Raw genomic sequence first — 14,604 nt, forward strand, 5'->3', positions numbered from 1 at the left:
AAGGTAAAGGACTAGGTGCAGTATTAGGCTCAAGTTTCAATACACCTCCATCTTTCTCTTGCCATTTTTATATTTATTAGTTGTCTATTAACTTTATCATGTAATTATGGTTTTTATTTTTTTAATATCATGGAATATTATTATACTAGCATTGATATGTGATTAAACCTTTTTCTTTCATTAGCATCAAAGTGACGATAGTTTTAGACTTTGAGCATGTATTTATCATTTAGCATTATGCATACAGAACATGTGCTTTCAAAAATATCCTTAGATATATTTGTCTCTGATGTTTGATTTATATTAGGTATAGAAATCTTCTTTGTACATGGTATATGGTGCACTCTCTTAATGCTCTATATTGCTTGATTTGAATATAAAAATAATTTTCTTTAAGTCAATAGGTCTAGCTAGTTTAATTATCTTTTTCTCATTATCATTAAAAAGGAGATGGACTCAAATGAAGTGGGTATTGACGACAAATTAAGCTGAATGGTCAACCAAAAATGAGGGAATATTTATCTGTCTATTTCATGAACATGTGAAGAAAGGAGATATGCAAACATTAACTTTTACAAAGAAAATTTGGATGGAAATAAATGATGAGCTGTTTGCAGAAACTACAAAAAGATATACTATTCCACTACTCAAATCTAAATTCAATAGATTATGGAAAAAAAACATTGTGAATTTTCTTATCTCATTGAGCATACATGATTTGGCTGGGATCCTATTGCAAACACCGTGACTGCATCAGATGAAGTTTGGGCTAGCTATATTAAGGTACAATTGTGACTTCACATAAATTTTTTTTTTGTTGCTTAGTGATTTGCCTATTGATCGATTGTAATTCATTAGTTTACTATATGTATTATTATATAGCTTTAGTATAAATAGCCTAATTAATGATGTGCATTTCTTCTCTTTTGTTCTTCTCTTTATTTTCTCAATGATGTTGACATTTTACATGGTTTGTAGATAGCTCCAGGAGTGAAGCCCTATCGTAAAAAAAGGTTTAGAACACTACCAAATTTTGGGGGAGATTTTCAACACCACTACTGCAACAGGTCAATTGCATTATTCATTTAGCCAACTCCCTCATAACTCAGACGATGAACGTGAATTAGAGGACAATTTTCTCAAGATTGGAGTTTACATTAATATTGAGGAGAATGCTGATCGATGTTAACAATTCTCAACAAGATAAAGGAAAAAAGAAAACTTACTACTACTTCATCTTCAGAGCGTCGTCCAAAAAAAAGGGACAAAATGGAAGCTTATTTGAAAGTTTGTAGTGACGTGATGAATGAAAAATTACACCGTACAAAGGAAAAAAGAGTTGGAGAAAACAAGGAGTTATATTTGATCGAAGAATGCATACAAATTGTGGAGTCAATGGGAAACATTGAGCATAGTACATTTATCAAGATGATGGATAAGATTACAGTGATTGAATGGAGGAGGCTTTTTCTTACCACGTCTGATGCAAGAAGGAGAGCTTGGCTAGCTAGTCTCTAGAATTATTATCAAGACTTTGGTTCTGATTTGTGTTTTTTGCATAACTTATATCTATTAGTTTGTCGAATATCATTGGATATGTTTGCTATTATGCTGGATATTATGAATTATGTTGGATATTTTTGACTTTTTTTGTTATTATTTTATTTGATATTATGATAATTTATGGTATTCCTTAGATGTTTGTGACTTATGGTGAATTTGATTTTCTTAAAAATTTAATTTGACTTTGAATATTTTGAAGGTACTAGAGATCGATGCTTACTGATAAGGAAGATAGTGATTCAGATAATTCATCAGAACTTGAAGAAATGGCACATAATATGTTTATTTTCATCAAGGAATAAAATTTCGGGTTTCGAGGAAATTTCAATGGAAATTTCGAAGATTTTTAAATTTCGACAAAAATTCGACGAAAACAACGGAAATTGCTATCAAAATATGGAAATTTTGAATGAAACTTTACCATATGTTTATTTAACATATTATCTACTACATTGATAAAAAACATTGAAGAAACCAAATTATATAGTAGGTTTCATGTGATATGTAATGAATATAATAAGCGCTGGAGGCAAATATTGTTAAAAAAATGCTTCACTAATTAATAATTACTTTAATAACACCTTAATTTTATTTATACTACAATATTGCCACATGAATTACAAAAGTAATCAATACCACATAGAGTTTCTAAGAGGTTCAAAATTTTCGCTGTCTTCAGTATCATCATGTCCAGAGTAGGTGTAATGCGAAAAATAATCACCCCAAGATACTTCTCCAGCATAATTTTGCATGTAATTGCCAACATGCCAACCATATAAATCAAGAACCTGTTGTGGTTGAATTTGCCCATAAGCATACTCATTTGAAGAGTTTGCCTCTTGTTGCCAATGAGTTACTATCAAACTTAACCGAGTAAAGCAAATGTGGTGGGTAGAATATTAGAGGGTTTTGCCCATAATTGTAATTATCACTTCCTACCCCCATAGAGCCAAAAATGATGGATAATGAATCATCTTCTTCTTGTGCTAGACTCTCATGACCTCTTTGTCTGCGACTATAGCCTTTTCCTATGGCACCAATTCTTGGTCCGGCACGCCTACTCCGATGATCCTCATCTTGTGTTGCATGTGTGTAGTTTGCTTTGATAGAAAATGGGCTCATATACTCTTGAGAATGTCCAGTGCAATCTTCATTTCCACCACCACCACCACCACCACTACCTCTACGTCCACTGTTGGTATGAGTGCCCGATCTTGTGTTGGAGTTGTCTAATCGAGAAGGATTAGTGAGAATTGGCTCGTTACGATGTGTCGACCTTGGTTGCATAAGTTCATCAAAACTTTCAGTAGGGCTCACCTCCTCATTTAGAACTTTGTCCACATTGATACATTCCTGGCGTGCTTGAGCTGCAATATTAGGATCTGGATTGCCTGCATCATCATCTAAATAGAGGGGTCTGATCCACTGATAAAGCTGGTTTCCCTCCACATCATCATCCCTTATAGCAACATCATATATATCTAGCGGATCATATTTATCGACGTGATCCTCCTCTGTTTTCTTGTCTCGAAGTGCAAGCCTCATGTTATAGTAGCAATACACCATCTTTTCTAACATACTATATGAAAGCTTGTTTTGTTGTTTGGTGTGTATGAGTGCGAAAGTGCTCCAGTTTCTTTCACAAGCTGATGAATACGCCGTTTATGATAAAACTTTGATGGCTAACTTTCTCACAGTAGGCGCATCACTCCCATATATGATCCACCATTCACTTGAAATGAAAAATTTGTTTGTGTAAGTATAACTATAAAAATAAATAATTAAGTTAATCTAACTTATACAAGTATGATGTATAGTTACTAGGAGACATTCGTGATCTAGCGGCCTTTGCAGCTCGCTCTTCGAACATTTTCCGCGCATCTTTAAAATATGTTAACTAGATACAAATACAATACAAATTATACAATATCAATCAAATATATAATTTAAGACAATCAAATTCTATAAAGTATTAATATTTCTCGTAAGGATTCTTATGAGCCTTATGGCAAATTATTTTTACCTAATTTCCAAATTGGCCAACTTCTAGTGAATAGGGATCCAGTTTGGAGAATACGTTGTGCACAACCCAAATAAGTTCACCATCATCTCCAACGCCAGATTTATATTGATAGCGAGGATTCAAATAATAGGCTGCAATCATGCATCAAGTAAATATAGAAATACATAATTAGTAATTTAGTACATTCATTGAAAACTAAATCAATTAAAAAAAATGCGGAACCAAAATAACAAATAAATTATTGGGTTACCTGTTACATGCAAATTGTGTTGTAACGTTTTAAACCATCAACTGTTGATGATTTTTATCACTCACCGTGCACCTTGTTTTTTTTTCTAGCTCTTCCTTCAGGACACGCATCAACTCATAAATTGATCCTATTGTAGGATATACTTCTATGTCGACAATATGTAAAACTACGTAGAGAGGTTCAAACAAACCATACACCTTATGCACCTGTTGCCAAAAAGAGTGATCAAGAACTATATTTTCAACTATCATGCATGCATTTGAACGCCGAAAATTGCTACGACCCCAATCATCACTGGTGAACAATTGCTCCAGTCCCATCATCTTACCGTACAAACTATCCAATGCAATATAGTTTGTAGCAAATCGGGTGGCACCAGGACGAACAATATCTCCCTTCATGATCTCTCGCATCTTTGCCAACAACCAGTTATGATTGTAAATATAATTCGTGATCATTCTGACTTTTTTAATCATATTAGCAACCTGTTCTTTTTTTCCCATCTCTTCAAACATTAGATCAATGCAATGTGCTGCACACGACGTCCAGTACACATTGTATTTGTTCATTAACTTCTTACCTGCTTTGACAAATGCGGAACCATTGTCTTTCACAACTTGAACAACATTCTCTTCTCCAACCTTCGTGATTACATCCTTCAATAGCCCATAAATATATTTATGATTTTTTATGCAATCTGAAGAATCAATGGACTTAAGGAATACCGACCTCCCTTTTGAGTAGGCCATGAAGTTTATGATAGACAATTTGGTTGGACCTGTCCAACCATCGCACATGATTGTGCAACCATAAGTTGCCCAATTGGTCTTCAAATTGTTAACATGTTCTTGCATTTCTTGAAACTCCTGGTCCAAAAATCCGGTGCATATCTGATAGGGTGTTGGAGGTTCCACTCCTACTCCTGCCTGTTGACATCCTATCACCAAATTTTTGAAATGATGAGATGTTGCTTTTGAAGGAGGAACATTTTCATATATGAAGAACTTGCTGATCAAGCGTTGCATACCATTTTTGATTGACCCTCCAAAAAAGAGATTTTTAACACTCTTTTAGCGTGCTTGAGCTGCCTTGTACAAGCTTGGTGCTACTAGAGGTGTTGGTAGTGATTCTCTCATGCTTGATCATCTTTGCATCTGTGCACCACTACTAGACCCAGAACCTTGTCCCCTAATTGAGACTTTATGTAAGTGTTCCCTCTGCCATTCTACTGCTCTAGAGGCTCGAAGTACAGCTCGAAATTATCTTCGCTCTTGAGGCCCCATATCATCATTATGATCATCATCCTCATCATCATTACTCAGCTCAATCTGACCTTGTCCTCGAAGCTCTTCCCTGAGCTCTTCCATCCATTGTATTTTTTTGCTCTTTTGGTGTTGTTTGTGTTGTATCCCTGCAATGATGAATTGTTTTACTTTTGGTGAGACACTATTGTATCGTTGCACATTGTTTCCAGGATCCAAACCACTAAGGTGGTATTTCAGTCGTGTCACTCCAGCACCCTTCATTACAAGGCCACAATATTTGCATATTGAACCTTGTTTGCTACCCGGTAGTGGATCGGCATGATCCCAAGTTGAAAAGGGAATAAAATTCATGAAGCAAGACTTTTGTACACCATTGGGTAAGAGAAAAAAAAAAAACAAAAGTGGGTGGGGTCGAGTTTCTGAAAAAAGGAAGAAATGTGTTGTTTGGGTTTCTTTGAGTGCTCTAGGTGAGTTTTGTTTTGAATGCCAGCTTGTATACACATATACATGTGATGATGGGGAGTGATTGGAAGTGTGGAGTCATGTGCAAAAGGCAATAGGTGGCAGTAGCTGAATTTGAAAGGCTAAGTGATTTGGATTGGTATATTGATATATATAAATACATGTCTATGCTACGGTGTTGGTGTGAAGAGCAGTGGAGGATCTGACATGTTTTAGTTGGAGCTACATTTAGGAATGGCCAATAAGAGATGGCCATGTACAAAAAAAAATAAAAGAAAGAGACTAAGCTCACGTTGCAACAAGGATGACTTTGTGGGCGTTAATTTCTCCTAAGCCAAATCAATGGCTAGACCATGCATTCACATAAAAGCATATATAGATTATATATCCCCGAGTGTTAGTTCCTTGCTTAAGCCAAACTAATGGCTTATATATATATATATATATATATAGCGTTAATTACAATTATATATCTTAACTATACACTACTTTTCAACTTGGTACCTCAAGTTCAAAAAGTTACATTAAGATATCCCAACTACGAAACCGTGTCAGTTAGGTACTTCTGTTAGTCTAGCCGTCAAAAAGGCCGTTATCTGATGACGTGACACACCATTAAAAGGCTTCATTTCAATTTAGTACCTCAACTTTACTATGTTTTTCAAGTTCATACCTCAAATTCAAAAACTTGCAAATAAATAAATGTTTTTCAGTTTTTATTTCAACTTCACCTCAGATTTTGATTTATCAAATCTTCACCAAAATTATCAATTTTATACTCATTTTGAAGTTATGAATCTCCTCTTTACAACCATATAAAAATCATGCAAAAAGGAGTTATGAAACCCAAGATAATTAGTCACAAAGTACGCTACTCGAAATTGCCAAATTTTTCAAACAAATTAGCAATTTCGGGTAGTCTAATTTGTGACTACTTATCTCGTGTTTCATAGCTCCTTTTTGAATTATGTCTATATGGTTATAAAGAGAAGATTCATAGCTTCAAAATGAGTATAGGATTGTTGATTTTGGTAAAGATTTGATGGGTCAAAAGTTGAGGTAAAGTTGAGATAAAAACTGAAAAAATATTTATTTATTTGCAAGTTTTTTAACTTGAGATATAAACTTGAAAAACATGGTAAAGTTGAGGTATTAAATTAAAATGAAACCTTTTAGTAGTGTGTCACATCATTAGATAACGGCCTTCTTGATGACTAGACTAACGGAGGTACCTAACTGACACAATTTCGTAGTTAGGGTACCTTAATGCAACTTTTTTAACTTGAGGTACCAAGTTAAAATCACAATTATATACCTTAAATATACACCATTTTTCAACTTAATACCTCAAGTTTAAAAAGTTACATTAAGGTACCCTAACTAAGAAGGTCGTTAGCTGATGACGTGGTACACGCGGACCCACCACTAAAAGGCTTAATTTCAATTTAGTACCTCAACTTTACCATATTTTTCAAGTTCATACCTCAAGTTCAAAAACTTGCAAATAAATAAATGTTTTTCAGTTTTTATCTCAACTTCACCCCAACTTTTGACCCACCAAATCTCCACTAAAATCATCAATCTTATACTCATTTTGAAGTTATAAATCTCCTCTTTACAACCATATAAAAATCATGCAAAAAAGAGTTATGAAACCTGAGATAATTGGTCACAAAATAGGTTACCCGAAACTGCTAAATTTTTCAAACAAATTGGCAATTTCGAGTAGCTTAATTTGTGACCACTTATCTCGCGTTTTATAACTTCTTTTTGAATTATATCTATATGGTTGTAAAGAGGAGATTCATAACTTCAAAATGACTATAAGATTATTGATTTTAGTGAAGATTTATGGATCAAAAGTTAGGGTGAAGTTGAGATAAAAACTATAAAACTTTTATGTATTTACAAATTTTTGAGCTTAAGGTATGAACTTGAAAAACATGGTAAAGTTGAGGTACTAAATTGAAATTAAGTCTTTTAGTGGTGGGTGCTACGTCATCAGATAACAGCCTTCTTGACGGTCAGTGTGAGGCCCTGGAAAATTTTGGTTTTTTATTTTCAAAGGTTTGGAGATCAAAAGTTGGTTGTGAACCAATAGGAACTATGTATTCGTTTTTACGAGTACGTAGTATTTTTCTGAGTCTCATAGTGTTTTTGATTAATTTTGTAAGTTAAAGGAATTTCGGTCGTTGATCTATTTTGATCAATTGGCCAGGATGGTGACAAGTGGCAGCATCTGATAGCAAGGGAGGAAGTCACGCGAAGAAAGGAGAACTCATTGGAACTTTGTGGAAAGCACCACTGAGGACTTAGTGAAGCCACCGAGCGATCAGCATGCCTTACCGAGCGCTCAGCAGTCCGATGAAGGCTCGACATGGTTTTCTATAAATAGCCCCCCACCTTTCATTCTCTCATTCCGCAGCTCTCTCTCACTTTCTCTCTGTTCTCTCTCCTCTGTTGAGAATTTTTTTTTTTATTTTGGTCTTTGGTTTTCTCTTTGCCTGCAGAGGTGGTGAAGTACGCGTGGTGTTTTAGAATGCACGGAATCCAGGTGGATGTACAGTGTATTTATTTTGTGGGTGAATAGTGTATTTATTTAGTGGGTAGAACTGTGTATTTATTTTGTGTTATTTAACTGTGTTATTTTCAGTTAATTGCTTGTGTGCTAGAATTTTGTTTAATTCTAAGATTGGAATCCTGTTTGTGATTCGAGGATGATTTTAAGTTTGTTGGTTTAATAGGATAATTGTAAGCATGAGAACCTAACGGGATTGTGCTAGGTTGTTTTTAGTATCCATTTTGTGATACAAGCTATTAAGGTTAATAGTTATTGATTAGGCTTGTGAGTAGCCAGTTGTGATCCATTGGGTTAAGTTGCCTAATTGAGATTTGAGGACATTTGTGATGACCGTGTTGACCGAATTTGAGATTAATGTACCGGTTGGTCAAGATATTGTGGTTTGACACGACATGAGAGTAACAAATGAATTGGGTATGTTGAGATACCAGTGTGATTATATGATGTGGCATGTAGCTCAAACATTACTGTGGGCCATTGTACGTGGTTGTTGCCAGATCGTACAAATGTGCATGAGGTATGTGTAGCAAATGACCAGGTTTACAATCAGAGTTGGTCACTCTCTCTACCAGTTCATTTTTACGTTGATCGGTCGTGAGATTGTTGATGTTGGTGATTGACCAATTTGGATCGGCAATTGTGTTGATTTGGTAGTTAGTGCTTTGTTAAGCACATGAACGCTTTAGTAAGCGTGATTGTTGGAGATGCTTGTTATCGGCTTAGTTCGTACTCTAGCTGAGTTGGTAATAAGTTTTGGTACTTCGTTGAGTACAGAAACACTTGGAGATGCCTGTTTGTGTGTAACTTATAGTCACAATCTGTTTTTGGTTGTGGATATGAGTCGTTTCACCAATACGAGCTTGCGAAAACTTACCGGGTTTGTTTTTTACCCGGTGCACCATTCAACGGTGCAGCGGTTAGTTTTGCAGGTTAAGTAAGACTAAGGAAGCAGCGTGAAGGAAATGTGACAATTGGTAATTCAGAAGTGGTTTTTCTCTTTTATTTGTAAAGAGTTTTATATTTACTTCAAGCTCATTAATATTCAAAACATTTGTACAAGGTTACTATTTATTTATATAATTTTAGGGGTTGGTTTTTAATCAAAGTATTTGATTCATTTATTCTGCTGCGTAGTTTGCATTCTGATCTAACTCGGTATTTTGTTTTTAAACTCAGCCTTACGTTGATTGTTTGATTCTAGATGCGAGTTACCGAACTTAGTAGTTCCATCTATGACTGAATGGTCAGTGTAGCATTGTAACGCACCCGAATCTTTCAGCCCTGAGGTTTGGGGCGTCACAGTCAGCCTAACGGAGGCACCTAACAGACACGGTTTAGTAGTTGGGTACCTTAATGCAACTTTTTGAACTTGAGGTACCAAGTTGAAAAGTGGTGTATAGTTGAGATATATAATTGTAATTTACCCTATTTACTTTTATATAGTTATATATGATTATATATTCATACATATATTAATATTTTATTAGCAAATAAACTTATATGATTATCAAGGAGTTTTATTTCGGTATCAACGGAAATTTCGATGTAAATTTCGAATGAAACTTTAAGAGATGTTTATTTAGGGAGCTTCTATCATGACTGGAGGCATACAATGCCTACACATTTAAAAGTAAATAAATAACCTGCTGAACTGGTAAACAAGCTTTACCATTTTTTTTATGCATCCCTCAAGAAAGTGGTAACTCTTGATCACGATTTGATAACTTATCACATTCTTGATCGAAGTTATCATTTTCTTGAACCAAACATCAAGAAAATGGTAACCAAATTCTTGCCTTAAACCAAGTTATCACTTTTTTGATCGTTCGATCAAGAAAATGATAACTTTGTTCAAAAATATGGTAATCAAGCCTAATCATGGCCAAAATTACCATTTTTTTTATTTTTTTCCTCAAGAAATGGTAACTTTTTCTCAATAAATGATAAGTTACCATTTTCTTAATCAAAGTTACCATTTTCTTAAGCCCAACATCAAGAAAATGGTAACCAAATCAGTGGGGCAAAAAACGTTACCACTTTCTTGATCGTTCGATCAAGAAAATGGTAACTTCAATCAAGAAAGTGGTAACCAAGCCAAAGCTTGATCAAAGCTACCATTTTCTTGATTTTTTTCCTCAAAAAAATGATAAGTTACTATTTTCTTGATCCAAGTTAACATTTTCTTGAACCAAACATCAAGAAAATGGTAACTTCATCACTGGGCCAAAAAATGTTACCACTTTCTTGAGGAATCGATCAAGAAAATGGTAACTTGGTTCAAGAATGTGGTAACCAAACTCAATCTTGACCAAAGTTACCATTTTCTTGATTTTTTTTTCTCAAGAAATGATAACTTTTTCTCAAGAAATGGTAAGTTACCATTTTCTTGATTCAAATTACCATTTTCTTGAACCAATCCTCAAGAAACTAATAACCAAATCAGTGGAGCAAAAAACGTTACCACTTTCTTGATCGTTCGATCAAAAAAATGGTAACTTTGATCAATAAAGTGGTAACCAAGCCCAAGCTTAACCAAAATTACCATTTTCTTGATTTTTTTTCTCAAGAAATGGTAACTTTTTGTCAAAAAATAGTAAGTTACCATTTTTTTTATCCAAGTTACTATTTTGTTGAACCAATCCTCAAGAAACTGGTAACCAAATCAGTGGGGCAAAAAACGTTACCACTTTCTTGATCGTTCGATCAAGAAAATTGTAACTTCGATCAAGAAAGTAGTAACGAAGCCCAAGCTTGACCAAAGTTACCATTGACAAAACTATCTACATGAACCCATATCCCAATAATAATTTTAAGCCCAATCCTCAAATTAAATGGGAAAACGTTAAGAGTATACCAAACCCATAGTGCAAAATACCTTAAATTAACAAGCACAACAGAGGAAGGAGTGAGCAATTCGTGTGATGGATGTGCAATTCATGGTTGAGCTCTGTCCCATTACATTGATTCTTTGTGAAGTGAGCTATGTCCCCTCCCTTTGCTTTGATTCTCATTTATGAAGTGAGCTCTGTCCTTCTAGATTAATTCGTTTGTGAAGTGAGCTCCGTCCCTCTAGAAGTGTGGATGGATCTCGGATTGGGTTGTACACTGAGCTTAGCTCTACCCCTGTGGAAGTCTTGATATATGAGTTTTTCGTGAAATGCTACATGCTAACCCTGTATATTCCCTCCATCTCACTTTCTCTCTCATCTCATCAACTTGCTACTTGCTAGGGTGTAAATGAGCCGAACCAAGCCGAATACCACCGTGCTCAAGCTTGGCTTGTTTTAAATTTTTCGAGCTTGAGCTTGACTTGGCTTGGCTTGTTTCTTATACGAGCCGAGCTCGAACGAGCTCAAATAAAATCAAACCTAATATGAACTCAACCTGTATCAAGTTTATTCACATAATTTTATCGAAGATATTTTATTAGCTACTATTTTAAAAAAATATTAATTTCTATCGAACATTTTCTTCTTGAAAGCATTATAATATATTAATTTAACTTAAAGTTAATATATATTTTTAATTAAATTAGATAGGCACCAAAGACTTCTTTAAAACACCATATAGATGAATATGGTTTCCATGAAATACAACTGTACAAAATAATTTCATCTAAATATTGATAACTTATAACATTTGCAAAAATTCTCATTAAAAAAGAGACGTAAGGTAGTAAAAGTCTTATAACCAAACAATACAAAAACACAAAGTAGGAAATAAAAATAGCAAGTCCTCATATAAGCTATGGAAAATGAGGTATGGAACATATAAATTAGAAAATACGAGCTGCTCGCGAGCTTTCCGAGCCGAATATACTAAAAGCTCAAGCCTGGCTTGTTTCTAAAACAAGCGAGCTTTGGCTTGGCTTGTTTTTTTTCGAGCCGAGCTTAAACGAATCAAGCTTGAGCCGAACTCGAGCTGTATCAAGCCAATTTATAGCCCTACTACCTGCTGGGCCATATGTTTTTTTCTTAACCGTTAGATCAACATTTACTGATCTAATGGTCAAAAGCTTAAAGGCATCCAATGCCTGCAGTTATGATAGAATTTTCGATTTATTTAATCAAATTCTACTACTTTGAAAACAAAATTTGAAGAAACTTAATTATGCACATAGTGGATTTAATATGGGATGAATATAATGCATGCTGTCAGACACTGTTACTTAAAATTTGCTTACTAATTTCTGAAATTTGATTGGACACACCTTAATTTTATTTATACTACAATATTTTACACTTTATACATTACATGGTAAATTACATTAGTAACGTAGTACCGCAGAGAATTCCTATGAGGCTCAAAATGTTCATTGTCTTCATCATCCCTATTTGTGGAGTATGTGTACTGCGAGGAATCATCATCAAATAATATGCTTACAAGTGTGTGTATATATATATACAGGGAAGCTTCATTGTAGGATCCTACAAATAAAATTATTTATAGGATATCTCGTGGGGCCCACTCTTATATATTTTTAACAATCCGAACGGTCTATATTTTAGATCTCTATTCATAGATCATCCTTGCAAAAAATCAGCCAAAAAAAGTCAATTTGGCTAATTTTTTGCAAGGATAATTTATGAATAGAGATCTAAAATATAGACGGTTCAGATTGTCGAAAATATATAGGAGTGGGCCCCACGAGGTATCCTATAAATAATTTTACAATTATATACCTCAACTATACATAATTTTTCAATTTTGTACCTCAAGTTCAAAAAGTTGCAATAAGGTACCCCAATTATGAAACCGTGTCAGTTAGGTACCTCTGTTAGTCTGGCCGTCAAGAAAGCCGTTATCTGATGACGTGACACACGCGGACCCACCACTAAAATGCTTCATTTCAATTTAGTACCTCAAATTTACCATATTTTTCAAGTTCATATCTCAAGTTCAAAAACTTACAAATAAATAAATGTTTTCTAATTTTTATCTCAACTTTACTCCAACTTTTGACCCATCAAATCTCCACCAAAATTATCAATCTTTACTCATTTTGAAATTATGAATCTCTTCTTTACAACCATATAAAAATCATGCAAAAATGAGTTATGAAACCCGAGATAATTGGTCACAAAGTAGACTACCCGAAACTGCCAAATTTTCCAAACAAATTGACAATTTCGGGTAGCCTAATTTGTGCCCACTTATCTCGCATTTCATAGCTCATTTTTGAATTATTTCTAGCTATATGGTTGTAAAGAGAAGATTTATAGCTTTAAAATGAGTATAAGATTGTTGATTTTGGTGAAAATTTGATGAGTCAAAAGTTGGGTGAAGTTGAAATAAAAACTATAAAACATTTATGTATTTGCAAGTTTTTGAACTTGAGGTATGAACTTTAAAAACATGTTAAAGTTGAGGTACTAAATTGAAATTAAGTGTTTTAATGGTGGGGTCCACGTGTGCCACATCATCAGATAACGATCTTCTTGACGGTCAGACTAACAGAAGTACCTAACTGACACAGTTTCTTAGTTGGTACCTTAATGCAACTTTTTGAACTTGAGGTACTAAGTTGAAAAGTGGTGTATAGTTGAGGTATATAATTGTAATTTCCCATAATTTTATTTGTAGGACCCTACAATGGAGCCTCCATGTGTGTGTATATATATATATATACAGTGGACTAAATTTCTAGATCAAACAAATAGACGAACCAAAACATTTCTAGACTTTTTTAAATATATTTGATCAAAACATTTCTAGACGAACCAAAAAATTTTGATCCCTCAAACTTTGATCAAACAAATAGACGAACCAAAAAATTTCGATAAAACCATCCATTTGTTTAATTAAAGTTAGATAGGCAAATGATTTCCGATTTGACTAATTTTGTGCAAAGATGATTTATGAATAGAAGTCTAAAATATAGACGATTCGGATTGTTGAAAAACTACATAGGAGTGGGCCCCATAAGGGATCCTACATTTAGTGTTAAATGTAGCATCCTACAATGGAGCCTCCTTATATATATATATATATTAAGTTATGTATATAGTTTTAGAAAATTACATTTAAAACAATAATACATTTTAATATTACATAATGGTCAATGCAAATTTTTTTTTCTTCCATAAAGGTCAATGAGTTTTGAAATTATATTGAGTAAATTACAATTTAGTACCTCAACTTTACATGTTGTTTCAACTTAGTACCCCAACTTTGAAAACTTGCAAAAAAGTACCTCAACTTTCATTTTGTGTCAAAATAGTACCTCCGTTAGTTTTTCCGTTAAATAAACCGTTATCTGCTGCGTGACAGGGGTATTTTCGTCTTTTTCTCTAAATTTAAAAAATAATAACATTTTAAAACATTTTTGAATAAAAAAATTTCTAAAAATAATTAAATAAAAAAATTTCATAAAAAAAAAAAAAAACCCCATGCCCATCCCCGCCCCCCACCAAGCCCCTACCCTCCCCACCCCTCCCCCACCCCTTGTCCCTTACCAGCC

At 34.1% G+C, this 14,604-nt stretch overlaps 1 protein-coding gene and 1 pseudogene across 1 annotated transcript; one reads left to right on the forward strand and one right to left on the reverse strand.

The window, feature by feature from the left end:
* The first annotated feature begins 450 nt into the window (after nt 1–450).
* LOC147292721 (L10-interacting MYB domain-containing protein-like) lies at nt 451–1,518 on the forward strand (annotated as a pseudogene).
* A 1,831-nt stretch (nt 1,519–3,349) lies between these two features.
* On the reverse strand, nt 3,350–4,690 carry LOC147292722 (uncharacterized). The gene is made up of 3 exons (XM_086230906.1): nt 4,027–4,690; nt 3,641–3,717; nt 3,350–3,460 (listed from the first exon to the last, which is right to left on the reverse strand). Exons 1-3 carry the CDS (start codon nt 4,688–4,690, stop codon nt 3,350–3,352), a joined length of 852 nt encoding a protein of 283 aa, XP_086087032.1.
* Nucleotides 4,691–14,604: the final 9,914 nt, after the last annotated feature.

This window comes from Dryas octopetala, chromosome 2 (assembly GCF_963921425.1).
Source record: "Dryas octopetala chromosome 2, drDryOcto1.1, whole genome shotgun sequence".
NCBI lineage: Eukaryota > Viridiplantae > Streptophyta > Magnoliopsida > Rosales > Rosaceae > Dryas > Dryas octopetala.